Source organism: Argentina silus (genome assembly GCF_951799395.1).
Source record: "Argentina silus genome assembly, chromosome: 18".
Taxonomy (NCBI): domain Eukaryota; kingdom Metazoa; phylum Chordata; class Actinopteri; order Argentiniformes; family Argentinidae; genus Argentina; species Argentina silus.
In genome coordinates, this window is record NC_139672.1 from 5,469,712 (window position 1) to 5,489,523 (window position 19,812).

General features: G+C 44.3%; 3 protein-coding genes across 3 annotated transcripts; all 3 read left to right on the top strand.

Annotated features, from left to right (window-relative positions):
* Positions 1-1,695: 1,695 nt before the first annotated feature.
* Positions 1,696-7,411, top strand: LOC310818726 (uncharacterized protein). Its single transcript, XM_083689750.1, has 2 exons — positions 1,696-1,813; positions 4,546-7,411. Exons 1-2 carry the CDS (start codon positions 1,801-1,803, stop codon positions 5,787-5,789), a joined length of 1,257 nt encoding a protein of 418 aa, XP_083545876.1. The 5' UTR covers positions 1,696-1,800; the 3' UTR covers positions 5,790-7,411.
* Positions 7,412-9,567: 2,156 nt separating this feature from the next.
* On the top strand, positions 9,568-12,361 carry best4 (bestrophin 4; the record flags this gene model as incomplete). Its single annotated transcript, XM_083690453.1, has 9 exons — positions 9,568-9,719; positions 9,878-9,972; positions 10,249-10,482; positions 10,678-10,832; positions 10,979-11,056; positions 11,291-11,449; positions 11,619-11,699; positions 11,811-11,965; positions 12,091-12,361. 9 exons carry the CDS (start codon positions 9,568-9,570, stop codon positions 12,359-12,361), a joined length of 1,380 nt encoding a protein of 459 aa, XP_083546579.1.
* A 433-nt stretch (positions 12,362-12,794) lies between these two features.
* Positions 12,795-19,658, top strand: LOC310818862 (E3 ubiquitin-protein ligase HECTD3-like). The gene is made up of 23 exons (XM_083689931.1): positions 12,795-12,893; positions 13,234-13,700; positions 13,793-13,953; positions 14,121-14,213; positions 14,323-14,458; positions 14,745-14,866; positions 15,010-15,120; positions 15,213-15,295; positions 15,583-15,748; positions 15,951-16,032; positions 16,223-16,405; positions 16,509-16,561; positions 16,690-16,754; positions 16,947-17,050; positions 17,277-17,390; positions 17,515-17,604; positions 17,790-17,996; positions 18,138-18,267; positions 18,367-18,441; positions 18,559-18,640; positions 18,805-18,876; positions 19,002-19,389; positions 19,519-19,658. Exons 2-22 carry the CDS (start codon positions 13,347-13,349, stop codon positions 19,084-19,086), a joined length of 2,568 nt encoding a protein of 855 aa, XP_083546057.1. The 5' UTR covers positions 12,795-12,893; positions 13,234-13,346; the 3' UTR covers positions 19,087-19,389; positions 19,519-19,658.
* Positions 19,659-19,812: the final 154 nt, after the last annotated feature.

Sequence of the window (19,812 nt, forward strand, 5' to 3'; positions counted from 1 at the left end):
AAATGTACTGACATTTCTAAAAACCTGTTTTCGCTTTGTCACTCTGGGGTATTGTGTGTGGATTGATGGCAGTCTTTTAATTTAATCCATTTTAAATTGAGTCTATAACACAAAATGGAAAAAGTGAAGGGGTCTGAATACTTTCCGAAGGCACTGTAAGTCCTAATGTCCTGGGAATGGAGACAGCTCTAACTCTGGTCTCCTCTCCTCCAGGTTTTGACATGGTTCAGGACCTCCAGGGCCAGGCTGGGGGTGGGTACTCCTTCTCCTCTTGCCCAGACGAGAGCTTCCTCTTCCAGGCAGGAGTGTTTGACCGCTGCCTGAGTCAGATCTACTCTGTGTACTCAGACTCATGAGGACGGGAGATCCTCTAAAATCCAACACACCAGCAGACAGGGTCAGACCAAAGACAGAATCCAGTTGGCCAAATAGAGCCAAATAGAGCTTTGATTGAACAGCCATATAGAGCTTTGATTGAACAGCCAAATAGAGCTTTGATTGAACAGCCAAATAGAGCTTTGCCACCTTGGAAGGCACATGTTGGAGCACCCAGAGATTGGACTGAGCGAACACCAATCAGAAAGGACTTCTGCGTTTCTCTCATGCACCTCAGACACCTAGCCAATGAGAGGCTGTCTCTTCCTTCTTTTCCCTTGTCTCTCTGTAGCACTCTTCCTGCCACACACATGCATTAAACACACACATATACGGTGTTGTTTCTGATGTCAATGTCCTTGTGTGATTACGTTTAATATTGTATTTTATTTTGAGAGAGAGGATGGTGTTGTTTACATTTCGTTATATGCACTCTTGTTTTTCTGCATACTGTCATACATTTGTCACTGTTAAAATACTTTGAATACTTTGAAAATGAGCAAAAGAGACTATGTTTACAAAAAAAAGTGTTACAAGGCCTACTGTATGCCTTCCTAAAACTGATTCAAACTGTTTTCTTTTTTTATCTAAGTAAATAACATTTTATTTCCCATATTCTGTTTGCAATTCATTATTTGTGAAACAACTTGCAACTGTAGCAAGACTGTCATGGATGCTTACTCAAGAACGGGTCATACCTTCTCCAAGGGCGCCATCTAGTGGCCATTAGAGTCATTAACCCTTTAGACCCAGTAGAATTCTTGAACATGTCAATGACAAGTACATTTCTTTTTAAAGATGAGAGGCTAAACTTCATTTTAATTAAATTACTCTGTTGCCCCCTAAAATCCTGTCTACTTGTGGGAATGGTCATGCCATGTGAAATAATATATTATCGAACCTGTAGGGAAGGTCTAATACAAATATAACTAATTCATCCCGTCCTCATAAAGGCTATTTTGCACACCTAATGCTACCGGGCTCAATTGGGCACCCAATATCCATCAACAATGAAGGGAATGGTTCAAATTCTAATTGTCGCGCAAAAAAAGAGCTCACTGGCATTGACCACCAGAGTGCGCACTATTATCACCCAATTAAACAAGGTGTAAACACTTTCTCTCTCAAAGTTTCAATCTCTCCTGTCGCACGCACGCACGCACGCACGCACGCACGCAAATGCACACACACACACACACACACACACACACGCACACACACGGGAAGCTGATTTTCCACATTCCGCTTAGAGTTGTAGGCTACAGCGGAGGGAGGGACACACCCAAAGAGGAGACTCAGAGAAGGCGTTGGGGTTGATGTGATGCGGAGAAGCATTTTGAACCCGAATAAGGGATTCATGACCGAGTCGTTTGAAAACAGTATCCTATGGGCATCTAACAGAGGAGAGAGCAACAGGTTGCAGCCATGGCAATTAAAGGTAAGAGAAATTACACATGAATTTAATAAACCTATACTGTACAGTACTTGATAATAGAGGATGTCATGTGTTTATTAGAAGAGGTAGTAAATATCAAATAGTGGCCACTCAAAGTTTTCATGTTTTATTTAGGAGAAGGTTTATAATTCGTAGTATAAATAATGCAATGTATCTGTGCTGTTTCCTCAAACCATAGTAGGTTTTAGAAAAGTGTATAAAAAGAAAAACAAATTTTTTAACAGCAGGTATATGAATTTGACAGAGGAATATAAAGAAGTTGTTTAACTTTAACTTCTGAATTTCATCTGTCCCCAAATTTGAGTTAAGTGTTGCCTTATTTTATATACAAAACAAATGTATACACTCACTGTACTCTAAGTTGCTTTGTATAAAAGCGTCAGCTAAATGGCATATTATTATGATTATTATGAATATTATGATTATTATGATTATTATGATTATTATGATTATTATTATTAGAATATGTCCTGATAGGGGAAACAATATGTAAAGTTAAAAAAAGTTTGTGCATTATGAAAAGCAAGGTTGTTATCTCTGAGGAAACTCTCACGGAGAGAGGATGTAGAGGCTCACATTGTTGCTTAGTGAGATCATCTACGTGCCCCAGAATAAACCTTGCTCCTCTCTCACTGTATACACACCCTGAGGCGAGACGTTCCCAAGAAACACACTGTTTGGATAATTCCAAGTGAACATGCCATTGCTACTGTACACATGAAAAAGTAGAGCCCACTTACATGGACATGGGTGGTGTTGTGGTGTTTCATGGTACATGGAGGGATAGTCATCCACACCCTTTGACCCCAGAGTGGGTGTCAGGGCTGTGGTTTCAAAACACAGATAAGATCTATGTCCTATGAAAGTAGTCAATAGGCTGTTACTCAGGCATGTGAACTATGACTTGACGAAAAACAAAAGCAAGACAGATTCCCCTGTCATATAATCTTATCACTTCACAAATTTGGAAATATTATCAATGTCTAACCTTTAGACTATGTTGCCATTGCAAACACACAGAGTGACTGTTACCTTGACTCCCACGTAATAAATACACATGGACCTCAAGGTTCACACAGTCTTGACTAAGTGGTGAGCAGCGAAGGACACACAAAGCCCTGTATTAGATGCTGCTTGAAAAATTCCAGACATTTAAAACAAAACACCATAACTAAATGAATCACCACCACCTTTAAACATGTGATGCAACAATATACAACAGCAATGTTATCTCTTTGTAGTAATACACTACAGCCAAGCATTAATAAAACCATCCACTGATAGCTATCGGTTCAGAGAACGCCTTTTCATACAAACTGTGGAGGATGCAAATAATATGGATTTAAATAAAAACAGAAGTCAGAGTAAAAATAAACTCTTATAGCTCTCAATCATCCTGGGGTAGAGTCCATGGGATAACGCTAAACTCTATACACAAAGTTCCTCTCCCATTCCCTTGAGCATTCTTAAGAAAACACACAACATGACGTTGCCATAAATAGCTGAATAATGAAGTTACATTTGAAGACACTGAACGAAACAAATTAGACCAGATATGACCAGGTTCTATTAGACAGCTAGAGCACATCATCAACTCTAAACATGACGCTAGTTAAGTTTCTCCTTGGCTGTAGAGAGAAAATAAATCACCTCTTGACTACCTCTAATAAGCCTTTAAATGCCACTAATGTGGCAGGGGTAATTGCAGCACACCAATACTGTTTAGCAGGAGGGTGTGAATGAATGCTTCACAATAGGCCTCACCATGTGAACATCACTCTCTATTTCGAGGCCATTAGGCATTTGCTCAGCTGATTTAAACAGTCTGTCTGTATATCTCGAAAACCACACACTACAGTGCATGGGGTCGTACACTACAAATGTTTTTTTCACTCCTTCGTTTGTGATTGATCATTAAAAAGAAAGTGTTTCTTTCGACGATAGGGATATTTGGAGCGTGTGCTTTTTGTAGCCTATATTCTGAGGGACCACACTGAGCGCTTGCCTTATGTTCAGCTGACACCCCTCTGACCCCTGTCCCTGGCAGTGAATCCGCCGTGTTGTTGAGGAGTTAGCACATTCCTCCCTCACTGTAGAGCAGCTTTCCACCCCTATTGTAGAGGTCGAGGAAGTGTGATGTCAGAGCCACACACACAGACAGAGCTCTTTTCCTGACTGTTTGAAATGAACTGTTTAAAAGTCGGTTGGAGAAGACAAGCTCTCTTTTACCGTTTACATTTTCAACACAACCTCGCAGAGATTGAGAACGTTGACTCAGTGGAACCTTTCATCCCCTTGCAGACAATGACTGTGTTTATGCAATCTGTAAGATGTTATCTCCATGCTAGAAGCATAATACCTATTTAAAAGCCCCCATCCCCCCTCAATCCTCCTGTTGAGGTTTAACTGGACTCCTGATCCCCAGCTCTCTGCATCACCATGCCGACACCTTAGCTAGTAACAACAGCCAGGAGTCCTTAGAAGCGTTGCTAGGTGCTAGGGCCTGTCTACATCTCTGTGGGACAGATAGCAGGTCCCCTCGGGCCGGAGAGAGAGAGAGGGGGGGGGGGGAGAGAGAGAGAGAGAGAGAGAAATGTACACAGAATCATATCATCAAATGATTTATTTACGCACCTCTATAAAACTTTGCAATAGCAATCATGGCAGGAATTAAATTGCACATTCTGAATTGTCTTTGTATTTTGTTACTTCAGAAACAGTCTGCCGATGGGGTCTCCTGTTGCTGTGTATGTTGCTTGTGAGGGATGGACAAGTGGAGGGATGTGAGTGTCCTGGAGCAACCATTCTGGCCCGGTTTCCATTGGAGCTGCCTACCAAGGCCTGCTGTCTGAACTACTCCGGCTCCTCTTTTGGTCATGTGCAGTGGCCCATGTTTACCAATGGGTCAAACCTACAGATCTTGGACCTCTCAGATTGTAACATTGCTCACATCGAGGTGGGGACGACAGGCTTCACAAACTCTTCTCTCAAGGAGGTCTACCTGAATCACAACAGACTAGCCACACTGCCTGGGGACTTCCTGGCTACTCTCCCTGCCCTCAGGGTGCTCGACCTGAGCATGAACCTGCTCTATGAGCTGCCGGAGGAGTTCCTCAAGGGCTCTGATGACCTCCAGGAGCTGGACTTACAGGGGAATCGCCTGCACTCTCTCCCCGCCTCCGTCCTCTTCCAGCCCAGCCTGCTCAGACTGGAGCTGGCTGACAACCCCTGGGACTGCAAGTGCTCCCTGGTAGAGCTCCTCCAGGGGAACATCACCAGCAGGCTGCAGGCCATCGTGGGTAACCTGACCTGTGCCTCTCCTCGGAGCATGGTAGGCCGGAACTTGTGGTCATTGACGTCAGGTGACGTGTGTCGCCCACCGGGCCTGACAGCCCTCTTCATCCTTCTCCCGCTACTCATCCTTTTCGGCCTCATGCTCTGCTGGTGCTGCGGGAGGAAGAAGAAGAGGAAGGAGACCCCCGCGTTTGGGTCCTCTAAGAAGAAGTCCTCCCAATCAAATGTTAACGGGCATCGATATCGCTCTAAACACCCAGCAGGAGAGGTCCCCAAGGCTGGGGAAAGCGGGAGGGAGGGGATACTGAAGAACCAGCTCCTGCTGCGGCCCTCCTCCACCCTGCTCGGCAGCACACGGGACATCTATGAGGAGGTGGAGATTAAGCTGGGCTCCGTAGAGTCCCTGCCCCGGGGCCCCTCCCCCTGCTCCTCCTCCATGGGGGGTGGGTCAGGGAGGCCGGGGTCCCAGGGGGCCGGGGAGGGCCCTGAGGTGGGGGGGAGCAAGGCAGAGCTGGACGCGGTGAGTGTGACGGAGGTGATGAAGGACTCGGCCGACAGGGAGAAGGCCTACCTGACCCAGTCCACTGAATACTACAGCCTCGTGCCTGGCATGGACCTGGAGGACTCAGACCATGGAGAGTATGAGAGTGTGGACCTCTCGTGACATCAGACACAGGCCCAGTTGACTGGAGGGATTATCTCTGTGTGTGTGTCTGTGAGAGAAAGTGTGTCTTGTTGACAGAGAGACAGTTGGTCGAAACACTGAAGTATCGCAATCTTGTTTGAGGAAGTGAGGAAATGTTGAGTTTTTCCTGTGAGACCAGAGAAACACTATCCACAGAGCGAAAGGGAAGGGAGGCCCACTATTTCTCTTCTTATAGGATAGACTTTTGTCGTCAATCATTTGTATTGTATATACAGATTTGTAAATGGTGATTTACTTTTCATACTCTACATTTCATGAAGGAGATTTCACTAGCATAACTTTGTAACCTACAGTAGAGCAACGTTTTAGAGCTACCGTGTCTCCCACCCACTATTGCCAAGTCAAGCAGCTCTCTCGTCATCTAAATAGTTTCCTCCGCCTCACCCTTACTGAACTATCCTTCTGCATTCCAGTCTGACCTGTTACTTGGAAAAAAATGTATTATGTTTTTTCACACCTGTTGTTCACACCTTTAATTAACTCCCTTGACCTTTATCACAACAGCAAATGATTAGGTGCTGAGGAATGTCTAAATATGCAACTATGGCTACATTCAATATCTATAGTGCATGTGGAATTTAAACCATGCATAAGACTAAATTCCCATGTGGCAAAATGTATGTAGGTCCTCATGGTGCAAAAATGAAAGAAACATGCATGCACATGCCATATCCCATCATGTGCGGAAATGTGCGTACAGATTGGAAAATACCAGGACTGTCAGATCAGGATGCTGGTTCCAGATAACATCTCTCCTGCCTGAATAGGGTTGGCTCAGCAGACAGAGGTACAGGGACAGAGGGCTGTTGCACAGAAGCAGGCGATGAAACATTCAATGTCGGCGGTGGAGCTCTAGACTGTGGAGTGCCTCCACCTCCATAATTAAACTACTACCTTTACTGAAAGCTCTGGTAATCAAGACGGTTTAGACCCTAGAGCATACTGACTCCATTGTACTCATGGTGTGGAGCACACACTGCATGTACACGCTCTCACCCTTTGTGGTTTTGTAAGCTAATTTAACCCTGCGCATATCAAGTGTGTGGGAAGGGAGGGTGTGGAACTTCCTGGAATTTAGAGAATAACTGAGGTGCATTGTCCAGACAGCACTTCATTGTGCCCCTCAAGTTTTCCATTGAAGATTTCATCCAAAGACGTATCCCCGTATTCCAATTAAAAATGCAAATCATAAAAGTTTTTTTATGTTTACCTATGCAACACTCACACTGACAGAAACATTGACTGAATCTTATATTTAGGAATATTAGTTGCACAATGATGCTATATATATATATATAGCTGCAATATAATAGGACCATTAGGGCTAAAGGATAATGAATGTTCATAAGAAGAAGGGTAATTAAGTTTGTTACAAAGTTCTTACACTGTTGTAATGGCAGCGATATAAAAAGTGTCATACTGCCACATAACCTTTTCATAGGTGACCTCTCCTCACCAAAGGCACTGATTTTGGTCATTTCTGTGTGGTCATATTGAAAAACATGTATCTGTCCATTTTGTACTTGTCTGACTTGCATTTCAATGTTATTTGGAGAAAAATAAATGTTTCTTTCATGACACTTTCTCTTTGATATGAACATGAAAACAAAAGCTATAAGTTGTCTACATTATATGAAGGCCAGTCTCTAACCCCCTCATTTGAACCTGTTATACAGTCTCTCAGCCCACTCTGTCCCCACAATGACCCAGGCCATTTGCAGCTACCTGAAATCTCACTTCAACAGCTATGGTACCAAGCTCTGATTTCATCCAGTGTAGGAGGTTGTAATTATAGCATTGGGTTACCCAAACAATCACCCTGGAGCAGCCTCCTCTGTCCGGTTCTCAGAGGTCTTAGCCCCAACCAGCAGCTCCTCTGTCTGATCGGAGCCAGGAAATGACTTGGCAGAAAGTCCTGGGGATCTCAATGGATGTTAATCTCTGAATGTATTTGATCTACATCAACCACAGGTCAATGATTTTCATGAGGTGTAATACAGCACTTTCATTCAAAGATAAGAGTACCTAGAAGGTCCTTGGTTCATTCTTCTATGGTGGGTTTATTGGTAAGGTGTTGCTTTTCCACTTAAAGGTAACAAAGTCAGCTAAGAATACCTCCTCAACCTGAACCCTGGCTGCAATGTGAAACTCCTCCATCCATATGTGATTGAGTTATGTGTATCTTTAACTAATGCTAGGTATGTCTACCCATGTTTGTCACATATGTTCTGAGGTAGAATTCCTTCATACGGAAGGACAGAAAGAGAATATATGTTATTCACGGCTATTGAGATAGGGAGAAATAGACGAAATATAGATTCTTATTTAAGGTATGGGAAGGGGTTTTCCTACAGTCGTTGGCATAGCGCAAGATATAAATATTGTGGAAATGCCAGAAGGGCTTTTCTCTTCTTCGCTATATCAATTGTTTTGTATAGAATATCCGGACGGCAGAATTTGAAGTTTCTTCTAGCTCCCAGCATGGGCTGGGTCCAACTACTTTTTAGACCACAAGAGTGTCATCCAGTGGTAGGAATGGGAACTGCACTATAAACACCGTAACCATACTCATCAAACCTTCTCTGCTGTGCTGCTAACTGAATAAACACCAATAGACATATAGAAATATACATTTTATATGAACTATATAACTGTAAGAAACTCTACAGTCTACATGATATTCACTCTGTCCTACATGATTTGTTGATCCCCACATTCATTAACGTGACTTAAGGCTGAGGACACTGGCTATCGTCAAAAGAGGGAAGTCCACAGTGGAAGCCAAAGCTGGCTCCTCTGAGGTACACACAGGTCCATAAATATTCTCTCAGGAAAGGGCAAACAGAAGAGGAGGGTAAAACAGTCCTGTGGAGAAGAGGCTGATTTATTGCAGATCAGTGAAACAACTCTGCACATACATTATTCTCATGTGAAAAACAAACAGCTCAGTAAACGGAGCACGAGCACCAATGACAAAGAGTAGGAGATGGGTGGGCTGTGCCCCTTTGTCAGATATGCATCGAGCTGTAAGAACATTTTGTTGAGTGCTCCTATTTATCTGCTGAGGTGAGATGAGAGTGGAAACATCAGTGTGTCACTGTCATCCTCAGAACATTATAGGATGAGGTTGTGGAGATTTCTGTCTGTGTGGTCAATCAATCACAATATATGTATTTTTATTTCAACATGACAGGGTTTGGGATTGATGCGCTTCCTTGTTTTTTGTTGCACGTGTAAAGCGCACATGTCATGAATACTGCAATAATATGTACGAATTGTCTAGAATTGTTGAACAAAAATAGTTAGAAAAGGTATATGATGATAGTGTTGTAAGTTCAATTACCCTTAAAATGCATTATGATGGAGGTGTATCAAAGCTGTCATCCTAATGAAACTGGTCTCCTCACGTGCGCCTTAGGACACTTCTTCTCTAAAGTAGTGTTCCCAGCCAATAAATCCATAGGATGATGATGCTTTTGACAGTCCAGTGGAGAGGGTTAAAATGGGAGATGAGAAGGTTATACTCTTTCTCAGAACAGTGGGACAGGATACGGGAGTAGGTGCTTCAGTAACCCTTACAGGTGAGAGGAGTAATACTTTCAGCATGATTTCAAATCTGAATCACATGACAGCAAATATCTCAATAACTTTATATGTTGGTGATGATTTATGGACAAACACTATATGTATTTTACAGGAAGTCTCTTTTCTTGCCACACCATACAAACAAAACACAATGACGGTGTCCTATACCCATGAGGTGGCCAGTGCCAAGTTCGGAGGGTTTTCCAAGCTGCTCTTCAGGTGGAGAGGGAGCATCTACAAGCTGCTGTATAAAGAATTCCTGGTCTTTTGTGTGATGTACAGCTTCTTCTGTGTTTTCTACAGGTACAAGTAGCCACTGTATCTTTTATACAGACTCATAAGATTTGACCATAACATTGCATATATCAGAAATACCCTGACATTACAGTAGATTTTATTATTACTATTAGTGAGTTATCACTGTTGGGATGTAAGTTGTGATGTTATTGTCATCTTTGCAGGCACTTCCTCTCACCAAAACAACAGAGGTTGTTTGAATCAATAGCCCTTTACTGTGATAAGTTTGGCAACCTTATACCGATGCCTTTTGTGCTGGGTAAGTCAAAATAACTTAAGTCTATTGCATGTTTTTATTGCCTTTATCTGGACAAATGTGTGCAAAGTCTCTATGTTATGAAAATGATATCTTATGTTTGCAATTGATCAACACCTGGGCAGCCAGATTAAGGTTACTCAAAACTTCTATTGTATAAACAGCACCTTGTGATTCTGTTTGTATCATAGCAGCAGAGAATGGGAGTCCTGACGTCCTCTGTTATTGTACAAGTCCATATTCAGATACAGAGAGGTGTTTGTGCTTCTTTGATGGCAGGATTCTATGTTACCTTAGCCTTCAGTCGTTGGTGGGGTCAGTACACAAGCTTCCCCCTGCCTGACAACCTGATGATGGTGGTTTCTGGGAATGTCCACGGGACAGATGAGAGAGGACGGATGCTGCGGCGCACACTAATGAGATATGCAAATCTGTCATCTGTTCTCATCCTCCGTTCCATAAGCACTCGAGTGCACAATCGCTTTCCATCCTTGGAACACGTTGTGGATGCAGGTAAGACTTACCTGTGTCATTTCAACAACTAAATAAATCCCTCTAAACGAAGAAAAACATCTATGAATTATGATTGTCAAACCAAAAATGACATTTTGGTATTGAATGTGTGTGGTTGTTACCATTCTCCTTGCTCGAATGAAACTAGTGCCATGTCCTAGGGATCCTGTTACATGCTCTTATCTTCTCCTGCAGGGTTTATGACATCCCAAGAGCTTAAAAAGCTTGATAGTCTATACTCAGATTTCAACAAGTATTGGATGCCGTTGACTTGGTTCTCAAATCTGGCATCCCAAGCAAGAGAGGAGGGTCGGGTGAGGGATGACATAGCTTTGAGACTGCTCATGGATGTGAGTCATTTCTTCTGCTAAATGTGTGAATTGACACAGTGACTACACCATGCAATTTAATTCTAATGTAATATTCCCCTCAGACACTACTAATTCCACCACTGTCAACACCGTAAATAAATCATGATGACACACTATTTCCTCAGGAGCTGAATAAGTACAGAGGCAAGTGCAGTCTACTGTTTCATTATGACTGGATTAGCATACCTCTGGTCTACACACAGGTATGCTTGGTCATGAATTGTGGTGAAATTAGTGCACTTTAACATAGAAACAAAACTACAGTTTTTGGGCTAGTTTTCCGAGATTGAGATTAATCCTATAATCCGAAACTAAAATGCATCTTTAATGGAGATTTACTATTTACTTCAGGACTAGGCTTCATCTGTGTCCTAGAAACTGGCCCTTAATTTTCAAAAAATCCCCAAATCATACTTTATGTGATGTCACACACACAGGTGGTCACCCTGGCTGTCTACTCTTTTTTTGGCTTCCGTCTGATTGGACGACAGTTTCTGAAGTCTGAGAAAGATTATAACAGAGATCACAGTCTGGATGTGTACGTGCTTCCTGTTTTCACTCTGCTTGAGTTCTTCTTCTACACAGGCTGGCTCAAGGTGAGATGAGCATCCCATCTCTTCTTCTTCTTGTGTGCCCAGACAAGTGTCTTTCTCACTGTGGCTGTATGTCTATAGCCAAGCGAGGCTCTCTGCTCTTGAACTAAGGTAACATTTTCCTGTTATGATAAAGGTCTTGGTTGTAACTACCATCTTGTCTGTTCTGTAGGTGGGGGAGCTGATCATAAATCCCTTTGGAGAGGACGACGATGACTTTGAAACCAACCAACTAATTGACCGAAATATTCAAGTGTGTGATATATCTTCTCACTTCACTTGCATGCAGAGTATTGTCTGCTTTTGTTTTATTATCGTCTGGCTTGCTATCTGGCTTGGTACTCTTGTTCTCATTTTCTCACAGGTATCAATGCTGGCTGTAGATGACATGTACCAGAACCTGCCCCCCACTGAAAAGGACAAGCACTGGGCGGAAAGATGCTTTCCAATCCCATACACCACATCTACTGCAGCAGAGACTCTCAAACCAGTCTTCATGGGCTCCACATACGATATGAGGTAAAATTACTCTCATATTCAGTATATCAGTGGTCACATTCCCATCTCTTCAATCCATACATGGATAATTACAATATTGCCCTGCGTAAAATATTGCCACACTTTTCTGTGTTCACCATCTGCAGGACGAGTGGGGAGGATCTCACACTCCACCAGACTGCAGACACACCTGTAAGAGGCCAATACCTGCCTCACAGAGGCTCAGTGGATGATGCCCTTAGCAACCACACCCAGGGGGGCCAGGGGGTGCAGCTGCTGCAGCTCCGTGGAGGCAGCTTCACCTCTGGGCAGGACTGCTCACCATACATCCATGAGGATGAGTGTGAAGATGGGAGGGATGTTATGATTGCATTGGAACTCAACCAAGCCAATGAAGATGAGCAGACAGGCTGTTGAACATTGACAACTGTTATGCATCAGTAAAAAATACATGTTTACCAATTGAATGCATCTGTTTTTGCATGCATGTTATGTTTGACACATCTTTTGATAATGTTCATGCCATAACATCTTTATATGTTATATATAACAATTAATTAAAGGTTTCGTAAAACATATGGTTTTGCACAATTACTTGTTTTTAGCCTGCAGTAGCACACAGCATTGTTTAGAAAAAAATACCTTTAAAATGTTTAAAATCTACCAAAAATCACAGATCAAAATAAATTAAAATCAAATGAAACATAACAATTCCACACAATCATAAAGTAGCAACAGACAGTATAATTCACTGAGGTCATACAACGCAAAAATGAAACTAGTGTCAGTGAAGGACCTTTACTTTGAAATGTGCCAGCGACCATCGATATTATCTGCACCCTTTGCCTTGCGAGGGAACTTCCGTATTATGCTACCTGACAGATGATTTACATAAGTGAGCAAACTAGCAAATGAACAACGCAAAACTACGCTTTCAAGACTGCCATGTGTGAGTAAACAAAATGATTGTATTGCTTGTTTGGAATTAAACGTAACTTGCCAAATATCTATTTCATCTCCAGTAGGGACAGGTAAACCAGCTAGCGAGGCTAGCCACACTAGTCTGACACACGACCAGTCAGCAGTGCAGAACCCAAAAATGGTAAACGCTATGGGCGTTTCGCCCTTTTAGACCCCGGCCAAGTGCCACGGCATAGAGACAGCATGTTAGCTACCTAGCCAGCTAGCAGAGTTGATGATGCGTTGGTCCATGATGAGAATGTTCCGTTTTGTTTGAAACGTCAACCTGTGGATAATTTGCTTTTTGTGTTGTCTTGTTTGTTCAATAGGAGCATTACCACGGCATACCAGGAATACAAAGGGAGAACCAAACCGAAAACTGTAATGTCAGGTGACGTCCCTTCAACTCTGTGTTGACACATCGCTCACAAAAGTGCTCGAGATGTCCCCAGGCGACAACCCTCACGTTCTACTCGGAAGGATTCGATTTCTGAACAAGTGCATTGAATGTTTTAGGAAGAGCGAATCTGTGCCAGAATGTTTATGTTACGTCCCGAATGAGGTATGCTACAAAATCTGTAAAGATTCGTCATCAAATTCAACGGCCTCCACTAGCTCATCTGCTGCCAACTCCTCTGTGGGAAAGACCCTGATTTCTGTTTGGGAAAGCCCCCACCAAGCTCCTCACATTAAGAAATTATGCAAGTGCAACATCGAACCAAAGAAAGGGACATGTATTCGGACTACAGGGGAAGAATATTGCAACAGTCAAGGCCTTTGGGTCAAAATAAACAAGGTAAGATTTGAATGTTGTTACAGTACTAAACATAATTTTGACAACTGTCAGAAATGGTTTCCCTCTAACTTTGTCTTTGTGTCTGTCTGCAGGACCAGTTGGAGGAGCACCGTGTGGGGCAGGAGCTGGAGGAGGGATGGATCCTGGTGTGTAAGCACACAGAGGGAGGAGACAGGCTGGTTCCTGTAGAATCAGCTGACACCGTCAGCAGACACCAGCAGCTCTTTGGCTACGACCACAAACCCTGCGACAGGTATGTGTGCGTGCGTGCGTGCGTACCCCTCAGCTGCCTTCGCAAACATAAGCTGTTCTACTTGCAATATTTAAGGATTTGGACTTTGTAGTGGGTGTCTTTATAGATGGCCTCCTTCTGTCTCCCTACTCTCTCATTCTCTCTCTCTCTCTCTCTCTCTCTCTCAGATGGGAGCAGGTGGTGGATGTGGAGAGTTCCCTGCACATCGGCTCTAAACCCAAGATTGCTGAGAGTGACGAAGCTGCCGTCCAGAAGCTCAGGTGAGTGGTTGTCTGTCAATCAGACTGTCAGCATAAGGCATGGCAAGTGATGAAACAAAAGGTGGTTAGGTCAGACAACGCAATGTTCTCCTCCCCTCTGCCCTGCCAGATATGTGCCCCCCACCTGGACATTTGAATGTGACGAGGACCTGGTGCACTACTTCTACGACCACATAGGGAAGGAGGACGAGAACCTGGGGAGTGTGAAGCAGTGTGTGACCAGCATCGACGTCTCCTCCTGTTCTGTGAGTAGTGCAGTGATAATGACAGTGTTATAGTACCTACATCAGTGCTGGTTTTCATTTCACAAAGGAACTATACTGATCAATAACATAAATGATTGGCCAGAGTCCACACACCTGGTTGGCCAGGTGGAAATAAGTGTGAAGAAGGCAGGGACGAAAACCAGTGAGCTCTGCGCCCCTCGTCGACCAGAGCAGTCACAAGCACACCTGACCTAGATACCGGTAGTCACTTTTGTCTTTGTGTGTTTCCATGCATATCTGATGGAGTTGATGTATGTGCTGGCAGGAGGACCCAAGTGGAGGCGCAGGCTGTTTGACTGATGGAGACACAGAGACATACTGGGAAAGTGATGGCACGCAGGGCCAACACTGGATTCGCCTGCACATGAAGAGAGGCACTGTGGTCAAGTAAGGGCAATGAAGGGGGCACTTCTACTACTTCAGTTATAGGGCGTTTGTTGTTGACTTGGATGTGGTATAGGACACAGTTAGAGAGGACTGCTCAAGCGTTGTACAATTGGAACCTCTTTGTCCTTTGTTTTGTTCTTCAGCAAGCTGATTTTGACTGTGGATTCTACGGATGACAACTACATGCCAAAAAGAATCATTGTGTTTGGGGGAGAGGGAAGCAATGTGAAGCTCAGCGATGTCACCATAGATGAGTAGGTTATTTATCGTTCATTTGTTTCACTGTTATGAAAACTTTGCTGTCCTTCGTTTTAGATATTGATAGATTGTTTTGTTCGTACCGCAGCAATCTGATTGGAGAAGTATGTGTGCTGGAAGACATGACAGCCCACCAGCCCGTCATTGAGGTCAGGATCGTGGAATGCAGAGGTAAGAGCTGCTTCACACATGAGAAAGGAACACTGAGGAATAGAACCTATAGAACTTTCAACTTTAACATTGCAGGTCAAAGTTCAGCAACCGAATGGTATCAAGCTCTGGCAAGGTGACAACTTGAAACTCCTTAAATCCCCGCCCTGTAATCACAACTGGGATAGGCAGAGTGACTGCAAGTGTCGATAGCTGTGTGACTTCAAATTAAATCATCCATCCTAGGCGTAGTCACAGTTGTTGTGTCCCCAAAATGCCCTTCCTTACGCCTCTCTTTGCTCTCCCAGATGAGGGAATCGATGTGCGGATCAGAGGCCTTAAGATCAAGTCGTCATGTGAAAGGGACCTGGGCTTGAACGCTGATGTGTTCCAGTCCCCAAACCTGGTGCGTTACCCCCGCCTGGAGGGCACCCCACCTGACGTCCTCTACCGTCGGGCACTGGTCATCCAGAGGTACAGAAATGTGGTTCATACATGATGCATTTCTCTCTTAGATCCTGATCTTCCTCTGTCACCTCTTTCAGCTTGACTGTCTCTTATAACCCATCCATTGCTACCGTGATGAACAGTTCTGTTCTGTTAGACTCTTATACAGTGTGTATTCAGTGAGGTTTCCTGGTCATTTGATTGTGTCTCCTTCCCCATGGGTGGGCAGGTTCATCTCTCTCCTGGACAGTCTGTTGCCTCACCTGGTGCCAGCCTGGGACTACAGCCTGGGCACCTTCAACCAGATCAAAGTGAGTGTCACAACTAAGTAAGCATCACAAAGACACTAAGGCCAGGATGAAAAACTGCTGTTCTACATTGTCCTACATTTGTTGTTTGTAGGTTGGTGTTATTTTGTAGTTGTTAGTATCATTGAATTGTTCCATCCTTCCATAATCTCACATTGTTACATTGACCAGCTTGCTCTCTGCTGCCACCTAGAGTATAAAGCAGTTCCTGCTGTTGTCCAAGCGCCGCTCCGCCCTCATCACCCAGTGCCTGAAAGACTCGGAGACCAGCAAGCCCAACTTCATGCCCCGTCTCTACATCAACCGTCGCCTGGCCATGGAGCACAGGGACAACCCTTCACTGGACCCCACCTGCAAGAACGCCGTCTTCACACAGGTACACTGCAGTCTGGTCTGTACTGGTCATCACATAGTAAAACAAGTAATCGTGTGTGTGTGTTTCAAGTGGGCGACTTTGACCCCTCGTTTTAATCATGCAGGTGTACGAGGGTCTTAAGCCGTCCGATAAATTTGAGAAGACGTTGGACTACAGGTAGGCGCTGTCCTCGACCCAGCATCTAATCGTTCTGACAGGGTCCTGGTAGTGAAAGGATCTACAACAGTCTAGAAAAATACATGTTTATTGGAGAACTTGATTGAATTTGTGTTGCTGTTCATCAGGTGGCCTGCACGATATGACCAGTGGTGGGAGTGTAAATTCATTGCAGAAGGGATCATTGACCAAGGTTAGTCCTACTTGGATAGCATCTTTACATACTATCACATAAACTGTACTATTGACATAGCAGGTATAGCTGATTTACTCACTCAACCCATCAGAACTTTCTCAAGGGCCTTATTATTGGTTATAGAAGACCTGTCCTGTTCCACCAACCACTTTTGATTGTACTTTCTGTGATCTTGTTCTTGTCCTCCAGGGGGTGGATTTCGGGACAGCCTGGCAGATATGTCTGAGGAGCTTTGCCCCAGCTCAGCAGAGTGCCCCATGCCTCTGCCGTTCTTCAACCGGACATCCAACCAGGTAACCCCACATCCTCCACCATCCCTAAGTCACAAGTGTTCTGACTAGAGTTTCATGGCTAGATATTAGCATTGTTTGCTTATTTTTCTCCTTTGTGACAAATGCTTGGAAATAATAGTATCTAAATGAGATGTGTCAACTAAAACCGGCAGAAGGCTAATACATTATTTTTCAGGATGATTCCTTTTGCCTTGTGGTTAAATGGATGCCTTGTTTTCTTTTCCAGGGAACTGGAGAAGCCAGAGACTACTATGTGCCCAACCCGTCCTGTCGAGAGTTCCACAAGTTTGAGTGGATAGGCCAGGTCATGGGAGCGGCTCTCAGAGGGAAAGACTTCCTGGTTAGTGACCTCACTTCCTCCCCACCCTCCTTTTGTTTGAGTTTGATAGTTGTCTTTGTACAGTTCATTGAGATACATCATTGGACTATGATAATGAGATATGAACCCTCTGTGTCTGGTACAGGTTCTGGCTCTACCTGGGCTGGTGTGGAAGCAACTCACTGGAGAAGCAGTCAGCTGGAGCAAAGACTTCCCAGCTGTGGACTCAGTACTGGTGAGCACCCCCTCATTGTGACATGTCATTGGTCATTTTCTCTAAGCTTTGCCAACTCCTTCAATAGGGATAAGCACTCTTGATGCTGCATTTCCTTCCATCTAATTTTTCCATGTCAGTAATAAGTGTAGACTGTGTGTGAGAGGGTTTGTCTGGTATTGATATAAGTATGTGTATGTGTACAGGTGAAGTTGCTGGAGGCAATGGAGAATATGGACCAGAATACGTTTGAGTTTAAATTTGGCCAGGAGCTGGTGTACACTACTCTGCTGAGTGACGGCAGGCTGGTGGACCTCATCCCTGGGGGCAGCAGTGTGGTCGTCCGCTACGAGGACCGCAGGGAGTTCATAACCCTGGTGCAGAAGGCCCGTCTGGAGGAGAGCAAGCAGCAGGTAGTGTGTGGGTGTGTGGGTGTGTGTGGTAATGCTGATGTGTTTGCTCCAGGTGCTTTGCAGGGACAGATGAAGATATGAGTGTATGCATGTACCCCTGCGTGCTGGTCACACTAGTGTGTGTGTGTGTGTGTGTTCCAGATTGCGGCCATGCAGGCAGGACTAGTGAAAGTGGTGCCCCAGGCTGTTCTGGACCTGCTCACCTGGCAGGAAGTGGAGAAGAAAGTTTGCGGAGACCCTGAGATCACTGTGGAGGCCCTAAAACGACTCAGTGAGTCCTTGATCACTACCTTGACGCTACATTAATCAGTCACTCAAAAAACATATTTGTAGATATAAAACCTAAACATTGTCTCTATTTCCCCCTCAGCCCGCTACGAGGACCTGGAACAGACAGATGTTAGAGTACAGTACTTGTGGGAGGCATTGATGAACTTCACCAACGGTTAGTTACAGGCCTGTAGATGCATGTCTGAGACTTGGATTGGTCTACTGCTGAGCAGTGAGCCCCTACTGCATGTGTTTTTGATTGCTGACTCTCTCAAATGCTGTCTGTTTTCAGAGGACCGCAGCAGGTTTTTGAGGTTTGTCACTGGAAGAAGCCGTCTTCCTGCCCCTATCTACATCTTTCCTGATAAACAAGGGTATGTGGAAAGACAATTCATAAGCAAAAACACTTCCCCTGCACTGATGCTACTGCTTACAATCCCTAATTTTACGTATGATTTTGTTGAAGAGAGATACAGATATTAATGGTGTGTTTGCTGCACTTTTACAAAACATATTTTTATAAACATTTTCCCTCTAGATCTGAAACCACAGATGCGCTACCACAATCCTCTACCTGCTCTAGTACCCTTTATTTACCCAACTACCCCAGGTGAGTGCTTAATGTGTGCTCTCTGGTTTTTGATATGTAGTTGTCTATCTTTGTTTTCCATGTCTTCCAATTCACTAACGGTGTATTTCTGTGTATCCCTCCCTGTGTGTTCCTGTTCTCTACAGTGCGAAGGTTTGTGAGGAGAAGCTGCGCTACGCTGCCTACAACTGCGTGGCCATCGACACAGACATGAGTCCCTGGGAGGAGTGACTCCCCTCCACATCACTATAGGAGTTTTACACGCAAACATATTTTTTAGCAGCACTATCTAGCCGGAGCTAATGCCAAGCGAATAGCTATATATACGCAATTGCCAATCAATCACAGCTGTACATAATAAACAACTATGCTGAATCAGGTATCAATGCTGTTTGTGGATGACATGTACCAGAACCTGCCCCTCACTGAAAAGGACAAGCACTGGGCGGAAAGATGCTTTCCAATCTCATACACCACATCTACTGCAGCAGAAACTCTCAAACCAGTCTTCATGGGCTCCACATACGATATGAGGTAAAATTACTGTCATATTCAGTATATCAGTGGTCACATTCCCATCTCTATACATACATACATGGATAACTACAATACTGCCCCTCCCACCTCTCCCCTATCACTTTTCTGTGTGTTCACCATCTGCAGGATGAGTGGGGAGGATCTCACACACCACCAGACTGCAGACACACCTGTAAGAGGCCAATACCTGCCTCACAGAGGCTCACTGGATGATGCCCTTAGCAACCACACCCAGGGGGGCCAGGGGGTGCAGCTGCTGCAGCTCCGTGGAGGCAGCTTCACCTCTGGGCAGGACTGCTCACCATACATCCATGAGGATGAGTGTGAAGATGGGAGGGATGTCAACACTCTTCCTCTTGGGGGAGGGAGACTCTGGGAAGTCTCCAATCAGCATCAAGAAAAAGGGGAGGCTCTGGTTAA

Excerpts from the sequence above, each read along its gene's own strand:
- LOC310818862 (XM_083689931.1), top strand. The coding sequence starts at position 13,347 with ATGTCCCCAGGCGACAACCCTCACGTTCTACTCGGAAGGATTCGATTT. Across the intron at positions 16,755-16,946 it reads AGAAGGGATCATTGACCAAG|GGGGTGGATTTCGGGACAGC; the intron begins GTTAGTCCTACT and ends CTTGTCCTCCAG. Across the intron at positions 17,391-17,514 it reads TCAGAGGGAAAGACTTCCTG|GTTCTGGCTCTACCTGGGCT; the intron begins GTTAGTGACCTC and ends TGTCTGGTACAG.